At 37.6% G+C, this 20,795-nt stretch overlaps 1 protein-coding gene across 1 annotated transcript in view; it reads right to left on the reverse strand.

The window, feature by feature from the left end:
- Nucleotides 1-20,795, reverse strand: part of PKHD1L1 (PKHD1 like 1) — a 143,872-nt gene that overhangs the window by 8,354 nt on the left and 114,723 nt on the right. The window contains 11 exon segments of the mRNA XM_036876435.2: nucleotides 146-297; nucleotides 3,898-4,242; nucleotides 6,850-6,985; nucleotides 9,946-10,103; nucleotides 12,588-12,755; nucleotides 12,950-13,182; nucleotides 15,687-15,852; nucleotides 19,560-19,676; nucleotides 19,757-19,868; nucleotides 20,430-20,552; nucleotides 20,632-20,780. Coding sequence (XP_036732330.2) covers nucleotides 146-297; nucleotides 3,898-4,242; nucleotides 6,850-6,985; nucleotides 9,946-10,103; nucleotides 12,588-12,755; nucleotides 12,950-13,182; nucleotides 15,687-15,852; nucleotides 19,560-19,676; nucleotides 19,757-19,868; nucleotides 20,430-20,552; nucleotides 20,632-20,780 — 1,859 coding nt within the window.

The following is a 20,795-nucleotide window of genomic DNA, read 5'->3' on the forward strand; positions in this document are numbered from 1 at the left end:
TTCATGATACCATAAAAAATAGCCAACAATAAATCAGAAATACATGGCCTCTAAATTATTGTACTGAAATATAAAAAGAGTGAAAAACAAGAAATAATCAACATTTAAAATAGCTAAAATGCATTTTTCCGTAGCTTTTTCTTACCTTAATCCAGGCAGAATCACTTGGGCTGGGAATTGGGTTGGTAATAGACATGGAAGAGATATTAAATCCAAGGATACTACTGGATTTTCCTAAAATTATAGCTTGTCCAAGAGAACCAGCAATTTCTTGGAGTTCATATAATTGCATCTGACCTATGGGCAAACAGCATTATGACATGTGGATTATAAAAAATTCAGAATTGTGAGAATATGTGAGAGCTTTTTACTTTAGTTTTGTTTGCACTGTTTCACCCACATTATAGTATCCTATAGGTTTCTAACTGTACATGAGCTAAACATGACAAAGTCATATTAATGAGCTTAGGAAAATGAAGAACTCAGTGGAATATGTTTTTAAACTGGAATTAAAGAAAAACAAAAGTAGATTAAAGAGATACAAGAAAAATGAATGAAAGCAAAGTGGGAAAACATGTCTCCTAATTTAATACTTTCCCATGTCATTCTTTGTTTAGAAGTGAAACTCTATCATGCAGATCTACCATCACATATCATTTAAAAAAAATAGTGTTAATTTGTAATGGAAAGATCGTCATCAGATTTATGCAATATATAATAGTAAGTTGCTCAAGTTAACATTAGATAACTCACAAATTGTTACTTGCTCTGGATATTAATGATTTTGAAGGTTAATTTTAACACTAGGTAGTTTCTATTCTCTTTCTGGTTTGGCAAGTCCTCTTGAACCTACTGCCCCCAAACTGCTCCTTACTACATGAAGTGGTACCTCCATTTATCATTCTCCTTTTGTCAGAAGCTACGTACTTTTGCTTGATCCCTTTTTCTCCTTCATCTCTTTCCCACACCACATAATCAATTACCAATGTCTAAATTTCTCTGTCTCCACGGTCAAAATTCTAGTCAAAGCCAGCACCAGTGGAGTTACTAAAACAGCTTTTGGACTCACTTTTTTGTATCCCTTCTTTCCCACTCCATCCCATACACTGTAGCCAGTGATCTTTTAGAAAACTAACTGTAACCGGAATAAGTTTTGGTGCACTGTAGGCCTTACCAACCCCTCGTTCCCAGATATCCACACCGTCCATATCCAGAGTCCTGCCTTGAGTCTCTCCCATTAAGGCTGAACCCTGGAGCTCAGAGCTCTCAGAGAGCAGGAGTCAGTGTTCCAAGGCAGCTGGTCTCACAGAATACTTTAACAATCACAGTCTTCAAGGAACTTCAGGCCCTGTCAGTTCACAAAGGTGTCTCTTGGTTGGCTCAGGCTCCTTGTGTTCAGTGTTTCAGATTCCTCCCCCCTCTGTTCCCTCCACATACCCTCATCCAAGAGGGCTTCCGAGGACTGAGGGCTCCTGAGTCCCGGTGGCGGCAGTACAAAGGTGCTTCATTGCCACTGACAGCTCCTACCGTGTGTCCTCACTGGTTTTGGGTGCAGAGCGGCAGGTCTGACTTGTCTGTACTACGTTAGCAGGTTCTCTCTGTTTGACATGTGAACGCATCTGTTTCTGCTGGTTGCCAACTGGAAAGCAAGGACCTCAGCTTGAGGAGCACTTATTCCTGACCAGACTCTACTCATCCAGCGGTCCCCTCAGTACTTAAGTAACTTATTTCAGGGACATCTGGGAACTTCTGGATATCCTGACACTCTGCGAAGGCTGTGGGGAGCCAGGAGTGTTACTACATACACATTTTTCTCGACATTTCCCAGTATTTTGCTGTGAAATTGCTTCATGTGAAGTTGTATCCCAGTCTATGTCTGGGAAGCATACACTGGCTTGTCCCTCCCCCTCTCCCCATCTCCGTGTTCTTAGGCTGTGTTATACCTATCTGGATAAATCTAACAAGATAAGACTTCTTAAACAGGAAGGGGAGCTGAAAAAGTTGTATGTGAGAAAATTTAGATCACATATAGGGAAAAATCAGTTTCTTTGGACATCTGAGGGGCTAGTGTGATAAACACGACTCCCATACATGTAAGAGCTTACCAGGGATTTCTAAGTGTCAGTGAGCACTCTGTACACATACAATTGAATTATTACAACTCCTAGACTAAATTAATAAACTATGTTGAGTACAAAGCCTACCAGAAAGTAAAGGGCTGATGAAGGACAGTGACCTGTGACTGGGCAGAGAACATCACGGGAGACCTGGTGATAACACGGGCCTACACTGCCTGTTTCCTTCAACAGAGAGTGGATCAGCACCTGCCTCTGCTCATGCAAGCCTTTCCACAGGCCTATCCCTACAAGGGAAGAACCTTCTGCCTGCCTAACTGCTAGAACTCCAGAACCGCAATGTGGCAGGTGCATTGGGTCAACCCTAAGAAGCAAACCTCCTAGGGCAATGAGTGACGTCCCCTAGTGGCAGAAGGTGAAAACTTCACCCAGCACCCAGGTTTAGTAGCATGAGAGAGCCTGGGAGTTTCATGAAAAAGATGTTGGGCAGAGATAGGACAGATCCAGATTTTCTGAGTGAAATTTATAAAATATGGAAGCTCTCTTTAAGAAAAATAATGCAGAAAAGTCTTACTTTTGCAACTTTTACAATAGTAGTCAAAGATTTGACCACATTATTAAATGGGCCCATCTCCCAAGGCATGAAAGTGAAAATCCCTCCCAGGACTTGTACATGTGAAGGGCTTTGAAGCTTAACATTAGCAGGATGGTAATCTTCCTCTGAGAGAGACCTAGGTCTCTTCTTGGAGAGTGGTGTGTCTAGGTGAGACTGGTGCTTGACCACAGAGCTAATGGCACAGTTAGGAAACAGCCGCTGAGGATGCTCTGCATGCCAGGAGGCCAGGAAAGTTCACTTATACCCCAAGAGAGGCCTGTGCAGAGCAGTGAAGACCATTCAGCCTGTAGCAGAGATTATGAAGACAAGAAATATGAAGGTCTGAGGTCAGGAGAGCCCCCTTGGTATTTAGATACCAACCGAGCAGACACAGAGAAAGAAAATCTGAAGGGCTGAACATTTACCCAAATACTCAAACTGAGACACCCTAAAGAAATAAGTTAGAGCAGCAAAAATATGTCTGGTGGGACAGCTGAGTTTTTAAAATCTCTGATACTTAGAGAACAGGGGTAGGGGAGTGAGGGACAGAGAAAAGGCTGGTGAGGCTGATTAGATTCCTCATAAGAACTACAGGCAGAACATCTTCTTGCATAATTTGCACTTGAAAGGGTAAATTTGTGACTTTGCTAGAAAAACCCACCACTCCACTGCTCAGAATCTCTAAGGGTTTGCACATTTCCTTAGGAACACATCCACAGTCCTTTCAGCTTACAGAAGAGGGCTTCTTTTGGCTTCCCATGATCTCACACTGCTTACCCATCAACCTCAGCTTCAGCATCTTGCCCTTCCTGGCTCCTTCCGCCGCAGACCTGCTGGACCTTCATTCCTCTAACACACTACATTCTTGCCACTGTTTCCTCAGCCCTAAACATTCTCACCTTCCTCTTTTCATTGACTGACTCTTCACCCTGGGCTCTCAGCTCTAAGATCCCCTCCTTAGGACACTTCTTGGATCTGTTACATTTAGTCAAATCCTTTTGAATAGCTGCTACAATAAAAAATAGGAGCTGAAGCTCTTTCATAATTCAAAAATAGTTTGGGTCTATAGGAATATAGCAAGGAAAAAGACCTCTAGACCCTTTCTTGATTCAGGATGTAGAGTTGGCAGGATTTTCTGAGGCCAGGTTTACCAAACCCTGATAGGATTATTTGTGGGTGTGGATTTGGTAATTACATTCCTCTACCTCAAACATCTGCTCTTCATACCTGTGGTGTCATTGCTTATGAACTGAGCAGGAGGATCTCCAATCTCCAATTCAACTGTGAGTCCCGTAGATCTCTTCCTCCGTAGGTTCTCCCCTCGTGTTATTTGGCTGACACGGATTTTGTCACTTGGTATCTTTAGGAACAAGGCAAGATTTCTAACCAGATTTTGAGAGCTATAAAAGTCATCTTCCGTAACAGCAGGTAATTGGAAAGAAACAAATATGACTGCAGTGGTGTGGATTTCAATAGGTATATTTCCTTTAACCAAAAGGTAGAGCATCTGGTAGGTTCTGTCAAAGTAGTTTTCCCCAAAGACAGTGGAATTCAGGTTAGGAAGGAATTGTTCTATGAAGGAAAAAAGCCAAAAGAGCACAGTTAAGCATATTTATATTACCACAATTACCATGTCTTATTTAATATTTGTTTAAGTTTGGAAAATTATGAAAAAGTTCAACATTATTATTCTTTTATAGGAAAGTATGCATACTAAAAACAAAAACACTTATAGAACTGACACAAAATTAAAGCCAATCCTTTAAATAATACCTTTAATAATCATGCTGCATTAAAAGTATTTTTTCAACAGTTAGCTATATATACAGCACAAATGAGAAATAAAATCTAATTATGAATCCAGGAGCCTCTACTTGTAGCACTACTCACATGCTCAGAATTTTTAAAGGCTTGACTGAAGGCATTTGGTAATTTCAAAATGTAAATTTAACTTTAATAGGCATCTCGTTTATGCAATGCTATGTACTAATTCTTAAGGAGAATCTACAATTGAGTGTTTTTATTTTTACCAAGGACAAAAATATGTAATACAAATGAAGTATATATTAAAACTCCCAGAAAGATCTTATACCAATAAAACAGGTTTACATTTCAGCCTGCAAAATCTTTGGTTAATGCAAAACAAATTCTTCGAGGGAACAGAATTTTGTAAAAGTGACTAAAATTATTATAGATATAAAATGAAGAGTATGTATATGATTTTTTGGTAGAGAATCAACAATGTCTAAGAGGTAATAAATCCACTAACACATACTGAGCCTAGAAAAAGGCTGAATTGTATAATAACACTGGAATGAGATATGTAGCTTTTTACCACATTTCATAGTGAGGCTTATTAGAAAAAAATTAAGTTTTAGAAAGAAGAGGGTATTTCTTGTGAATGTAATAGATATTCACAGCAATGGCATTAAGATGCCATTTCATTATTACTATATATTTCTTTAATATGTACTTGTATAGGTTTTAGATGCAATTTGGTTTAAACATTTCTATGAATTTGTAGAATGGGCTTTTGTATTATAGATTGAAGCTGGTCTCAAGCTACTCTTAGTGGTGTATACATCATTTGTCCTAGTAACTTTCTCATGTCTTCACAGTAATGGAAGGGAGCAGAGACATATGCGATAAAATGGGTAATCTAAAATTATATGTATGGATTCATAATACAGGGATATTATTTTGCATTCCAAGTGCCAAAGAAAATGTTCATTTAAAAGCAATGATGTATCTGAGACCAAGAAATTTATAAGAGGGCACTGGTGATATTGTGTTTTTCAGCTCTTTGACACCTGTGAAACCAATTCCCTATATTAAATTTTGCCTGTTGAGATAGTTTCTATTTTCCTGATTGAATGATAGAGTACTTGGTGGTGTTTTAAAAAGGAATTAAAATTCATGAAAACTAAGCTGTAAATATGTGCAATCACTTGCATGCAGAAGTGGTAACACTGACTGTCTTAGCTTATAAGAAGGCAGGATAACAACAAGGGTAGGTGTATGGCTTCTAGAACTGACTCTAGTCCAGTCCTTGCACTGCCCTTGACATGGCTATGGACTGAATTATGTCCACACCCCACCCCCTCAATGCTGCATGTGTTGGAGCTCTTTGCCTTCAAGAAGAGACAGCAGAGAGCTGCTGTCAGCTGCTGTCCCTCTGCCATGTGGGGAGCCCTCGAGACGGTGGCCATCTGCAAGCCAGGAGGAGAGCCCTCACCAGAAGCTGACTATGTTGGCACTCTGATCTCAGACTTGTAGCCTCCAGAGCTGTGAAAAAGTAATTTTTTGTTTTTAAGCCACCCAGTTTATGGCATTTTGTTTTGAAAGCTTGAGCTAAGATAGAGGGCTTGGCAAATTATTTCCCCTTCTGTGTCTCAGTTTACTCATCTGTACCAACCTCATAGGGTTATTATTAGGATGTAGTAACAATGAGTTACATACAAAGCACTTAGAATGGTGCTTAGCACAGAGAAATGTTTCTGGAAATATTAACTATTCATATTATTAGTAGAAATAGGACTTGCTCCATAGATGGTAATGAATATGGGTTATCCATTCATACTCTCATGTCTAGCTAATATTATTATCTATAGTAAACATTTATATAATTGTTAGCCCAGATCATGGGGCACATGTGAAATGGAATGTATTGGCTGTTTAGTACCCCGTTTAACAAAAGGACTTTACTGAGAAGACTTAAATTTCAGTTTTGCAAATATTGGTAAATGGTAAATTTAGTCTCTTTCATTTAAATTCAGAGTTTATTATATTTATTCATGGTGTTCAACTGATGTCATATTAGCTTTCTTGGCAATACTTCTGGTGATTGCCAATTAATTTAGGCTCTGACTTCTAGGAATAACTGAATAGGTAGACTGTAAATGTCCTCAGGGGCAAAGTTTTTGTGTATGTTCTCCATTATACACAAAAACTTGTATCTGCGTGTGAGCAGATAGATAAAAAGTTTTATCAAGAGTGATCTTTAAGGAACAGATGTTATAAATGAATATATCTTGGTGTTTGGTAGATTATGACTAAAAACTTATTTTCTCTTGCATTAGTCAATGACTAAAGAACCAAATATATTAATAAGTATTACAAAGGATTTTACATGTAATTAAGCACATATACAACATGTACTATATTTCTCTGGAGAAATACCTGTGTACAGATATCTATTAAGTTCACAGCATCTCTGTTGGGAATTCCATACAGTATTTTTGGGGCAGACCAGTGCATTGTTCACATAGACATCCAACCGCTGAAGTGTGGGGAAAAAAATTCCTACCAGAACAGCCTGTTAAAAACAAACAACATTTCTGTATTTTAAGGGAACAATGAAACAATATTTAGAATATAGCACTTAAAAAAATGTTCTTCAACTATATATACCTTCTGTAAAATATTAAAACTAAGTTTTATGATTTAGTATAAATATTGAGCTAATTTTCTTGTTGCTTAACAATATCCTTTATTAATGGATATACCTAATGTTTTCCAACAATAAATACCACTGCTCTGGACATACTTTTATTTACACAAATGTGTAATACATCTATAAGATACTGATCTAATTAGGTGGAAATATGGGAGGGAAGATTTAAATCCAGGTCTGTCTGACCTCAAACAGCTCCCACACACAATACCCCATTGTTTAGGAGGGCAATGAGGTTTCTCAGGGTATACATTATAACCTGACATTCTGGTTTGTTCAGTATTGTGGGGAATACATTAGTCCACCCAGGAAATATTTTTTATATCAATTATATCTTTCAAGTATCAAGTTGATGATGGGTGCAATAGTGAGCATAATGGACATTTTTTTAAATGGACTTATATTCAACCATTCATAGAGACATTACAACTTAACTGATGATTCTCAGTAGAAAAATATAGTGTAAAAAAGAAATTATTAGAAGAGATCTCTAAATTAAAAAAAAAGGTTCCTTTGAAAGATTAATAAATTTCAATATAGGCTTTCAACTCCAGGGTACTAGGAAACAGGGAACTTAGTGTGTTCTGTATAATCCAACCACACAAAATTAGGTACTTAATGTTGAAAAAAATGCTTATCTCTGAGAAAAATTTGGTAGTAAGACTAATAAAAATCCATCAAAATAACCATCCTCTTTGATTCAATTTTGTTCATTTTTTCATACTTATATTCCCCACATCTCATGCTATCAGATATAATTACAAAGTAAGGAGATTGACTTTCAGAAAGGCAGTGAAGAATTATTAAGGATTCTAATAAGCTAACTGTACATAGTTTTGCAATCTTCTTTTGAAACTATCTCAGAGGCTCAGAATATTAACAGTCACATTACTTTGCAGTTATTATTATTTTTAAAATTAAAAACATTCTCTTTCATTCAGAAGTTAAGTGCCTGAGTCCAGAAATATTATAGGAGCTGTCTAAAGTCCCTGCTCTCTTTAAGTTTACATTCTTGTGTGAGAAAAGAGACAATAAGTAATCAGAATACCAAAAAGTAAAGCATAGAGCATGTTAGAAGGTGATAAGTGCTATGGAAAAAGAAAAGAAAAGGTAGATAAGAGTAGGAGTAATTGGCAGAGCAAAGTGGGGAGGGGTGGTCAGGGGAGGGCTACTGAGGGAATGGGAGCTGAGGAGGTAGGGCAGTTAGCCACTTAGGGCAGAATGTTCCAGGCCGAACTCAACATTTGAAACTCAAGCCCCAATGGGAGCATGTGTGAGGTGCTGAGAAATAGCAAGGAGCCCAGCATAACTGGAGAAGTAGAAGTCAGAGAGCTAAGGATGTGAACACGCTGGTTCTTGTACAGAGACCGGTGGGGAAATCGTTGTAGGGTTTGGGGCACAGGAGTGACCTGGTCTGACTTTTAGCTTGAAGGTAGCTCTGTGGCTACTGAGGTGAGATTGGACAAGTGGGTGTGGATAAAATGAGAGTTCCTGTGGCCAGGATTCTTACCTGGCCATGGTTGACTAGCTCACTGCACACCTGTGGGCAATACATGGCTGTTGACTCTATAAAAAGAGCTCTGCCCAGTGCTCTGGGCACGACACGGTGGAAGGGCTGCAAGGCTGCAGGAGAGCAGAGCAGAGGCTGTAGTGGTGGCAGCACAGAGGACAGAGGCCCAGAGGACAGCTGTGTGGGACGACTGCGCAGAGAGTCTCAAAGGACGGCTGTGCAGACAAAGGGGCCCAGAGGCAGAGACTGGCTTGCTGCCTGCAGAGTCACTCTGAGTGAATGGGATTCTAGTGACTGACCTGCCACTGTGAGAATAAGCCTGGGTATAACCCTTTCACCCCAAGAACATTTTGCTGTCAATTTCTTAGGTCACACTGAATCCATAGCAAACTTGCCCGGGGCTGAAACCCATTGGCAAGACAGTGGGACAAAGGTGGGGCAGGAGGAGGAGATGAGGGGCCACTGCCTTAATCCAGGGGAGAGATAATGTTGGCTCAAACTAGACAGGAGCAGTGGGGGTGTTGAGAAGTGGTCATGGTTCTGGGTATTCTGAAGGGAGACTCAACAGGATTTTCAGGTGGGTTGTATAATGAATGTGAAAGAAATAACAGAATCAAGAATGGTTCCAAGGTGTTATCTTGCTCAGCTGAGAGGATGGGGTTGCTGTCTGCAAAGGGACAGGTGTCTTCTCTCTTTACATCTCTCTCTTCTTCATTCTGTCAGTGTCCTTTCTTCACATTCCTGATATTCTGAGCCTTTCAAGTCTCATAATCTCAGAAAATAAAATCCAAATTATAAGACTATTGCTTTACTTCACCCTTTTTTCCCACTGACAAAGTATACATCATTCCAGCTGAATTCAGTTTATAGCAAAGATTTGACACAGTTGAAGATATTTAAAATAACAAGCTGTGATCTCTGAGGTGTTTTCTGACATATATAAATAATAGCAACATGATATAATAAATATATAATTCCAGTGACCAGTTTTGGATGTGCACTATTTTTACATAGAAATTCAGGTTTATTTGCTAATCACACAAATTATAGGCACTGGCATGCCTCAGATATAAAGCAGCAGAACCAAGCATGTAGGGAAGAGATGTTTGGTACTCATATGTGCTCTCAGACTGATGAAAATGGTCTGGACTAATAGTATTTTTAATAGTACTTTGATGATCCTTGAAAATGATCTGTAAGGCTGACAATGTTCAAGAAAAAGGGGGAGGAGATCAAGTCTTTAGCAGATAGAAATATATGTAAAATAACCAACACCAATAACTCTTAAGAAATTATTTCTATCTTGCCTTACCTTGTTATGGTCAACATTAAGCAACATCAGTCGAAGATTCTGAGGACTGGTGCCAGTGAAGTAAACTTCATGATATTTATTCAGAGCTACAATACTGTGAAATAAGGAAAGTCTTCTCTGGCATGTGTATCCAGCACACCAGCCATGATCTTGTGGGCCTAAATCCACATAAAATGAAAGTTCATGTCCCATATTATGAATATTATTTAGTGCAAAGTCTGAAGAGTAATGGTGTTAAACTGCAGTGATGAAGTTTAGCCTTTACATCCAATATCCATCCACCCATCTATCCAGTGATCAAAGCTATTTCTCAAACCTTGACTTAAAAAGGAAGGCAGGGAAGCAACTCCTTCCTACTACCCTTACTTTTGCACTTCTCAGGGTAAGAGGGTAAATTAATGTGTCGAGGGTTTGTACTGGAAGGTTATTGAGGGAAACAGTAGATTTACATGGTTCTCTACTTTAATAATTATATTTAAGCCCAGGCCATATGGTGAGGAAGAAAATGCTTGATCCTACCTATCAAATGTGAGCTTGGGTGAGGAACCAACTTCCTCAGACTCTTTGCTGAGAAATAATCTGTAACAGGGTTAATTTGTTAAATATAGAGTCTAGACTTGGAAACATGGACATCTGTATGGCTGAAACATTGATGCATCAATTCTTTCACTCACTCATTTGTTCATCAGTTAATTTGTAAATTCAACAAACTCAAGTTTGTTTTTTATTTATTCTCTAATTTCCTCCACTGTTATTTTAATAAATCTCTGTTTTAGACTGTGATTGGTGTCATTGAAGGGTCAACATCATTAATGAGCTATAGCAATCTGAAAGATAACAGTCCAGTAAACCCTTAGAAAGCCAAAAGCCAGTGGAGGCTTTTCTACTTGAATTCAGACATCTGCAGAACACATGTAACATGACTTTTTTAGCAAACTTGTTTATTTCACTTCAGTTTTAAAGTGCCCGGGATTACACATACATAAAACACTGAGATGTGGAATGATGAATTTTCTTGATCTATCTATTCGTTGGTTTTGCTCAATTTCCTGGCTTACTTGGAATTTTGATGAATATTTACAATGGAATTTCAATCAAATTTTAAATCAATATACACTTCTGAAGCTGAAATAGAGCAAAAACTTCCCCTTAGCATCCAAAACATAAATCCTACCTTTAAATAAACCTTCTTTGTGGGTTTTGAAACAGAAATTTCTATGTAAAAAATGAAAAATTTAGAGTGACAAAACCCATATTTGAAAAATAAATAAAATTGAGAGTTAAAATGTAAAAGGAAACTTTGGGTATTCAATAACTTTCATCTTGGAATTTTTTTTCCTAATTAGTGTAGTGTATCCCGAACATCATCAGTGATTCTTTTAACATCTTCATAATTTTTGAACTACTACTACTCTTTACTTAAGGCTTTTCTTTAAATTGACAGTCACTTTTTAAAATATGAATTTATTATAAAGAGAAATGCCATGTCACTATTGTAAATGGAAAAGTTGGATTGTCTTTATGGAAGAGTAAAAAAAAAAAAAGATAAAATCTTTCTCTGCCATATAAAATAATCTGAAAACATCTCCATTTTCACTGACTGGTCTAAAATTCTTCCCACAATCTCTCTGCTTTTTAAGATTTGAAAGTCAGCATTTGAAACTGGATTGATTGCTGTTTATAGCAACCAGGACGATTGTATGTTGGGGGAAAAACAGGGGAAGAGACTTGAAATCATGTAAATTTGGGACACTCCTGATTTAGCTCATTCTAGTTTCTTTAACATGTTTTTAAAAATGAATATTTTTGTAAGGTATTAGCTATTTTTTTGAATCTTAGAATATTTCAGTACATGATATGACACTGCCAGGGCACAGAAATCTTTCTGATCCAGGTTACGTGTCCCTGCAGCACTTGAAAGATTCTTAAGCCTTCTTAGGGACTAATGTTTGAGCCCCCAATGCTATTTCAGGGTTAGAGAATGTTTTCCTGCCCCCTGTTTCAGTAGTTTTTAGAAGTTGATTTTATTTATTCAAGAAGTCTTGGATTCCTAAGTGAATCTGAATTCTTAGGGAGACCATTGCCTTTTCTCTGTGCTAGAGCTGCCATTGACCAGAACATAAGGAACCCAGACTCCGGAGCTTGAGAAAATGTTCTTGAAAGTCAAAAGAATCAGAAAAACAAAAACAAAAACAAAAAAAACACCACATTGTTTCAAGATTAAGTTTTGCAAAAGATTCATGAAAATGAATAATGAGTAGATTAAGACTACTTGTTCTCAAGTATTCCAAGTAACATATTATCAGTTTTTAATTTATGTAAGGCAAATTGTCTTTTTGGAGACACGCATTTTTTCTTAAAAATATGTATGCCACCTTATCAATATAGGTATGAAGATTACTCAAGGATTAACTTTCCTCTCCCTCTTCTTATGGTGGATTTGGAATAACTAACCTGGCTTTCTAACATGGTGAAATGCTGAAGAGTCAAGTGTCTTCAGCACACAGATCTTTCTTACAAACAGATAGCAAAGAAACCCTGATGTTTGCTAGTTTTATGTGATAAACTTACCAAATGTCTCTGTGCATTTCATAAATAGTGAATGCTTTAGTAACACTACTTTGTTTACACTGAATACCTACCATTAATGAGATCAACATAACCATTGCTCACTATAGCCACCGGTGAGAGCCTGCGGGTTTCTGTGTCAGAGTCCAGGCTTTCAATGACCATCATTGCATATTCCATTCCAAAGCACTGATAGCTCTGCCATTCTGGGATGTATTTACAGGTTGGATCTCTAATAATTCCTAGAAACATAGATATACATACATTTTAGCAATGAAAATGACTCTCTTTGCAAAAATATCTATATACGATCTTTTTCTTGTTATGTAAGATTAATAAATAGAAAATATGTTATTGGTTGGGTACATTAGTCATTACAAATAAAAGATGTATTTTATTTCACAAACTTGAGGACTAACAGTAACATCCAACAAACCTTTATAAGGTGCTTTCTCAGTGACAGGATTTCTACTTCCATTTGGGAATGTGAGCATCACCTTAGGAATTCTGTAGTCTCCAATTCCAAATTGGCTATTTCCATTCCATTCATATTCTGCTTGGGGAATCACAGAACCAGAATTCCCCAGAAAGGAGCCATCCATATCTTTAAGAAGAGATTTCCTCTTGGCATCACAAACCATGTCTATACAATCAGATGGATTCACTTTACTGTGGGGAAATGGCAAAATGTATAATACTTAGATTTAGTATCCATCCCCTGTTTCTAAAAAGCATTTGAATACACTTGATATTTGATAAGACAGAAGTCCCCCCAATTTTTTTGACTGATTGAGTCTTATCATTTCATAAAGAATTCAGAGGTGAACCAAGGAGCATATGTGATTAGCATTGTAATAAGGTGTGTTTTTCCATTGTGTTAATTTGGTCTATTATTATGAATTAATTAACATTTCAATAGGAGAAGTTATACATGTGGGATATAGCATTAGAATTCCACTTTGATATCCCAGGTTTTCTTGAATGATGGATTTCATATTCATGCATTGCTTACAATGCACTAACACTGCCACACTGAGCAGGTAAACACTCTATGCAGAACATACAAAATTCTGTGTTGGCAGGGAAGTCTTTATTACTTTTCTGTTCCTTCTCTTTTTTTTTAATGGGTCTTAAAGAATTATAAAGCTTTGTATGCTTATTATAAAATAGTCTAAATACTTAATAAAAGTTCAGTCCCCTTTGCCTACCTATTCTGAGTTCTTAGGCTCAATACCAAATGCAGATTAGTCTATATTCTTATAGATTATTGCCTATGTATATACAAATAGATATACTTGGATTATGACTCATGCTACATATAGAAACCATTCTGTAGATACCTAAACTGCAAGAAATAGAATACTATAAACTCATCATGCAGTTCAACCATAGATGGTATTCTGCCTTTATCTTGAGCCACCTGGAGTGCTGATTATTAACTGGTTATAATAATAAAATAGCTGTTTAATTTGCAATGTATTACACATTATATAGTATACATGACATACAGTATAATTGTACTATATCATGATAGACACTGTGGGGAAAATATAATTTATTCCAGAGTTATAGCAACAAAACAATAGTGGAAAGCTCAGATCTTTGAGAGCATTTAATATATCTCTCCCTTTGTTCTGTAAGAGAGCCATGAAGCTATTAAGTCATCCCTTACTACACTGTAATCGTTTAGGAGATGGTTTGAATAAATGTCTTAGCTCGCATGTGCGCTGTGTTCAAGTATGTGCAGAGTGAGCAAGTCTGTGGGTGCAGTGCCAGTGGCACACTCATACCATGGCTTAGGGCTCTGTGCTACTTCAGCTTCAGAACCTCAGGTGTGGATTTTTCTTCAAGTGAGTTATTGAGGGAGTCCTGATAGAAGGGAAGGCAAGAAGCCATATAGGGTGAGCGAAAGAAAAGGGCGATGACTATGGTCTACAGACTAGCTTCAGTCTCATCCCAGGGGAATGTCTGGCTCATGAATTGCACCACAGCTGTTCCCACCTTGAGACAAGGGGGCTGGCCTTCTGTACTCCTGTATTAACTAGTCATTTTCTGGGGATTACAAGGAGGTGGTGGTAGGGAGGGCTTTAGCCTCTCACAGCTATTCATGTTTAGCTAAGAGAAATTTTCTGGAAAAGCAGGCAACTGTAAGTTATTATTGGCCAACATGTAGAGCGTTTGGGGACTGGGTAAGCTGCCTCATAAAAGGGGTCCAGGAGAGTGCCCACAGTATCCCAGTGTAAGCACAGAACTCAGACATTATATTTTACAATGCAATATTTTCTTCATGACCTAGATATTAAAATTATATATTATATCTGAAAAATTTAATGATAACTACATAGGAACTAATAACTTTCTAGTGGGGAGAGGCTCTGTTGAGCCAAAAAACACTGCAATTCAACAATTAATAAATGAAGAGGTATGGGCTGTCATGAAAGCAAAATTAGATGAAATCAAACTATTAATGGAACATTGCATTTCTCTGAAGACACGTCAGTCTAACTAGACAGCATTATTCCTTGTCTTCTCTTTATACTGAAAATGGTCAAAGATCTCTAATAGAACACTTCTTTCCTCCAATATTTCTATATTTAAATTTCTACACCTCTTAGGTAGATTATGTTATTGGCTATATTCTTAAAGACTGAGAATCTAAGTGGTTCAGCTTCTAGAAATATTCTGATACCAACTGAGCTTTGTGATAGAAAAATCACTGTTACAAGTTTCTACATATTTTCAGACAATGATTATAATGACTGACATTTAATTTCAAATGTTGGGGTGTATATAATATTTGGAAAACAACAGGAAACAAAAGAGGTAAGGGAAAGGGAAGAAATGATAGAGATGTCTCTCACTCCTAATGACTATTAATGGATAGTTACTAATGTACAACACACTTCTAACCTGGCCTCTATCTTTTATGAGTAATGATGCTGTTATTATGGAAAAAACAGTACAAGAAAATATACACATTAAGGCCTAGCTTCTTCAATGTAACAGAAAATGCAGATGCATTAAATAGTCTTAATTTTCATAATGCTGATTAAAATTTATAGAAATCAACAGTTATTTTAATATAGCAACTTTCTCAGTTTTCTGACAGGGGAAAAAGGCAATGAAAAATTATGAAGGCAGGAAAGAACAAACTGAGTCATCATATATTTTACCTTATATCAGGCCTATGTATAAATATTTTTGATTGTTCAGTAGTATCAACCAGGTGTATGTTCTTCACATGGATTGGATGCTGTAAATCCTCATTTAAAGGGTTAGTAATGAATATCACATTAGTTTCACCTGAACAAACATTCTTAAATCCAACAAATGTTGACCCTAAAACACAGAAATAATTATTTTCTATAGAGAAAATGGTAAAGTTAATTTCATTTCATGTTCATTTCAGCAAAATGCATCATTGAATACTACCTTGAATATGAAGCTCTTCCCTTATGTGGTAGATAAAGCCACCACTATCAGTGGTAGATTGTTGCTTCCCTGTATCAGTACCATTGAGTAGTCTGCTCCCATATTTTCTCTAGGGTTGGCCATGCTTTGATCAATGGGACAAGAGCAATTGTCGTATAAGCAGAGCTGAAAGATGCTTGTGTATCAGGGCTTGCTCTCTTTTGATGCTCTTGGGGAATTCTGTAACTTCCAGCATGTGAATAAGCCTGGGAGATACGTAGCTCAATCACTCCCATCATAGCCAGTGGCCAGCCCCACCATCAGCAAGCACCCACCAGCAGACACAGAAGTGAGGCTGTCCTAGACTAACCAACTCATATCCATCCTGTAAGACAGCAGCCTAATGAATAATCCCTGGTGAGACCAGCAGAAGCAACATCCAGTGTAACAAAGCCCAAACTGCCTATCTACAGAAGTATGAGCTAATAAATGGTTTTTTAAAGGCTCTGTATCTTTGGGGGTGGTTTGTTATGCATCAAAGGCTACCTGAAGCACTATTATTCCCTTGGCCTTATTGCATGTATTGTGTAGCCAAAAGATAAAATTTATTGGATCTAAAACTTAATTTCCATTGTACTTAAAATCCAGTAAGTCAAAATTAGAAATAAAGCAAAAGGTAAGTCCAAAAATTCTTAAATCAGTTATGTGCTATCTACTACACTTCTTGATTATATTTTTTTCCTAAGAAGATATTGTATATATATGAATATGAGCCTGCAGATGAGTATATACCACAGTAGCAGACACTGTAACATGTATATACATCCTTTGGCCTAGTGCACGCATCCTTAGCTCCTGGAAGTGCTGGGTGCTAACTACTCACAGCCGCCCCTTTCTCTGGAGAATTGCCCATGATCACCTGACAGCTTCCCCTCCCAAGAGATTATGCATTCCTCAGCACTACCACATAGGGGTAGCCATGCCTGATTGATACAGAAAGACCCCTGGCATAAGGGGGGAAAACTAAGTGGTGCAATTTGTGCTGCACAGCTGAGGTATCAAGCTGGAGTTAGACTCCATCTGAGACCAGATCCTGACTTAGCTCCTTCCTCTGCCCTGTCCTACTTCCTTTACTCCCTTTCTCTTGTGAACATACTTTCAATAAACCATTTGCACAAGAATCCCACCTCTGCCTTTACTTCAGAGTACATGATTTGGTACCAGAAGTACTCCAAGGGTACACCCTATAATGCTGCAATAATGAATTTACATCGCTTACTGCCTAGATGGGAATGAGGATGTCGTTAATGGTGGTATCTGGTAGTCCCTCGCATGCTGTTACAGTGCAACTGTTAAGACATCACCTGTGGTGAAGTGGGATAGTATCTGTGTAAAAGGGGATGCTCTGACTTAACTTTAGCATTTGAGTGGAAGGGGGAAATAGTAGTTACAAGGAGACCAAAAGTAGGTGGCTATTGTTGACCATCACTGGTGCTTTGAAGAAAAAAAATGTAAGCTATGCTGATCAATCACAAATTCAAAGCAAACCTCAAGAACCAACCACAAAACTGGCAAAGCATTCATAGAAGCTTCAATTATCAGCCCTGGCAAAGTCTTCTACATCAAAGACATGACAGAACAGGAGTGGGACCCTGAGTTAGGACGGTGAAGATGCGCTTGAAGCTTGAAACCTCAGATTCACCTTGAATGTTCTAGATCTGTAAATGTGGTCTACTTCTCCCTTAGTAGAGGGTAGCTCTCCTGCCCCATTTACTGAGATCATGAGGAGACCTCAAAATAGGAGGTTGGCTTATAAGCAAATCTTGCTTCTCTGTCCCCATTTCCTTTTCTGGAAAACAGAGCAATTACTGGGGTCAAGTCTCAACATGGCCCACAGGGGAAATGGTAGGCCTGCTATGGGATAAGTGGGATCATATGCAAAGGAGCTGCAGGGTGTGACCTACATGTACTGGCAGGAATCAGGAGTGCACATCTGGGAGTAAATTGTAATGGTATTGGATCAAGGGGGCTAGAGTATAAAGCTGCGTAAGGAAGAGTGTTAACGTGGGTGGAGATATTCTCTTATGATGGCATGGCTTTTCAAAGCTTGGGGAAAATATGCTACTAAAAAAATGATGGCTGGAGATGATGACTATCATTTTTGGTCTTGGGACCCCCTTCATCAGTGTGACCACTAACCTTCTTTTTGTAACTTTTCCCAGAAATTGTGACCAATGAAGATCTTAGAGAAATCACATCTTGGTGGAGTAAACTTATTACAACTAAATGAAAGAAGGAAGTGGCACCAAGTGGTCTGAGGAATGCATTAAAGTGGATACAAGCTAGCACACCCATCTCCATCCCTGTGGGTATTGACTGCTAGCAGCTCAGAGCTGCCCTCTTTCCCAGAGACTTAGCCTTGGTTGTACAGGAGTCACATCACTTAGGAAATTAAGGGGGTCCCCACAAGGCAGATGTAATCATAGCTGTCCAACATGAGGGTACAAATGGCCACCCCCCACCTCAAATGTGAGATCAACTTGGTGGCAATTTACATTCCAGGGCTCTCAGTGGGATCAAGTGAAGCTAGTCACCAGCTTATACCACATCCCTGCTTAGCAACTTCCCTTGTCCTGTGAGGCTTCCTTAGCTTCCTTTCTCCAGAGAGAATTTCTTCAAGAAAACACTCACTCAAAAATCCTCATCTAAGACTCTGCTTCTAGGGAACCTAGCCAAAAACAATCATCATTCATATATTATCTTCTAAGAGTATGTCTTATAAAAGAAGTTATTTGTATCCTTTTAATAAATTTTATATATAAGATTCCATTTCATAAGGATATTTTTGTTCTTACCTGGTATTTATAATATTCTAGGACACAATTTTTTAATTTAAAGCAATATATGTTCAACTAAAACCTCTGTTGCACATTTAATAATTTTTGGCAAGGGTTTCATCATTACAAATATCACTGAAAAATAATAATAATTTCTTTTGCATTTTGGGACTTAGAAGTTGTGAGAAATATGTCAAAACTTAGATGTCTAAGCTATTGAACTTCAGTCTTTGAGGAGGTGATGGTTAAAATTATCATGAAAAGGAGACTTGTTAAAATGAAATAGACAATGGCAGTGTGCTTAACAGGCAAAGTGAAAATAACTGATATGTTCACTACATTAATTTGTATGCAATTATTTTATATTTTTAAGGAGGCAGGCTGGCTCAGTGAAAGAACAGTGGATTTCAAGTCAGTATATCTTGATTCTAATCCTAACTCTGCCAACAGCTGTTCTTCAAGGGTGAACTCTATAACACTATGTATATGAAAGGGATTTTATAACTTATAGAAACTAATTAATATTAAATCACTATACCAGTGTTCTTTCTGTTGTTTAAGAAGGAAAATTAAATATCAATTCTTTAATATATATTAATTTCCTATATATGAATATATAGGAACCATTCTTGAAATTGACTCTGATGTTTGACTTCTTTGTTTGTCATATTAGGCAGATTCATATACAAATTCACTGAAATAATTTTTTATTAACAATGAGACATTACTAGTTACACTCTACATATTCTTTATAGAACTTAATTGAGTAGATTTGTCAAAGCCTATGTTTAAACTTGCCTGAGATGTCCAAAAGACCACTGATGGCATTGTAACTCATGATCCCTGCATGCGGCTTCTGGGGTGCCATGTTATGTGCTGAAGCAAAGGTAGGCCAGCAAATTCCACTTCTCCCACCTGTTATAAAAAGAAGAGAGTTAATGAAATTTGAATATGCAGTCATGTGAATGCCAAAATTAAAGTTCTAAAACTTTCACCTGATGGAGGTCTAGAACTCCGATGAGCAGCAGAAAGTTCAATATTGGGATCATCATTAGTTAGGACATCAGAGCAGTTAAATTCAGGGCTACTTCCAACAATTAATGAGCTCTATTAAAAAATTCAAACAGTAAGCTTTGATGATAGCTTTCCCTAAAGGAAAACATAATAATGGATAATACTGAATTCTACTGCAACAGAACACAATCTATTAGTTTGAGAAGTGGATCATTCATAAAACTGAGATGAAAAAGATGTAATTGCTGCCTTGAGTGGAAGGAATGATACACAGTGTAGGAGGGGGAAGACAGGCAGGTAAATAATTATATATAGTGACATGTTATATTTCTATGAAAGAAATATGTTCAGGGAACAGTAGGAACAAAAAATGAAGGCATGTCAATCCCAACTAAGCTGGTTCAGGAAGGATGTCATAGAGAAAATGAAATTTAACTAACTGTGGCAAGATTGAAAGGTGATAAGCAAGAAGAGGTGAGGGAAAAAAGGAGAAGGTAGGGTGGAAAGCTTCTTGGTAGAAGACAATGAGAGCAAAGACAGGAGGTTTGGACCAGCTTTGCGTAGAAGTCAAGGAGATTGTTCTCAAGATTTTCACTAATTTTACCCCCCTTAGGTTTGTTCTTTCTCCTTATTGTGGCTGTATTAATTTCTTACCTTAATTTGTACTGTTTTACTGGAAATTTTGTGAGATACAGCAGGCGGCATGTAAATCATTGATGAAATTGCCATTCCATTGTCAACCAGGGTCACATTATAGATATGTACACTTGACGTGGTCTGTAATACAACTTGCAGGTTATAATACAAACTAGAATCATAAAAAAGACAAGCCATCACCATCTTGGATTCCATTTACCTGAAAATAAATTCCGTAATCCCAGCACATCCAAATGGTAAATCCCTGTATAAGAGAACATCCAGGAAGTCCATCTTGGTTCATATAGATTCCATATAAACCTCCATGGGCTTCATTGTCAAACCACTTGTCCATGGGATTAAACTGACCTTGGAAGGAAATGC

Source organism: Manis pentadactyla, chromosome 3 (assembly GCF_030020395.1).
Source record: "Manis pentadactyla isolate mManPen7 chromosome 3, mManPen7.hap1, whole genome shotgun sequence".
Lineage (NCBI taxonomy): Eukaryota > Metazoa > Chordata > Mammalia > Pholidota > Manidae > Manis > Manis pentadactyla.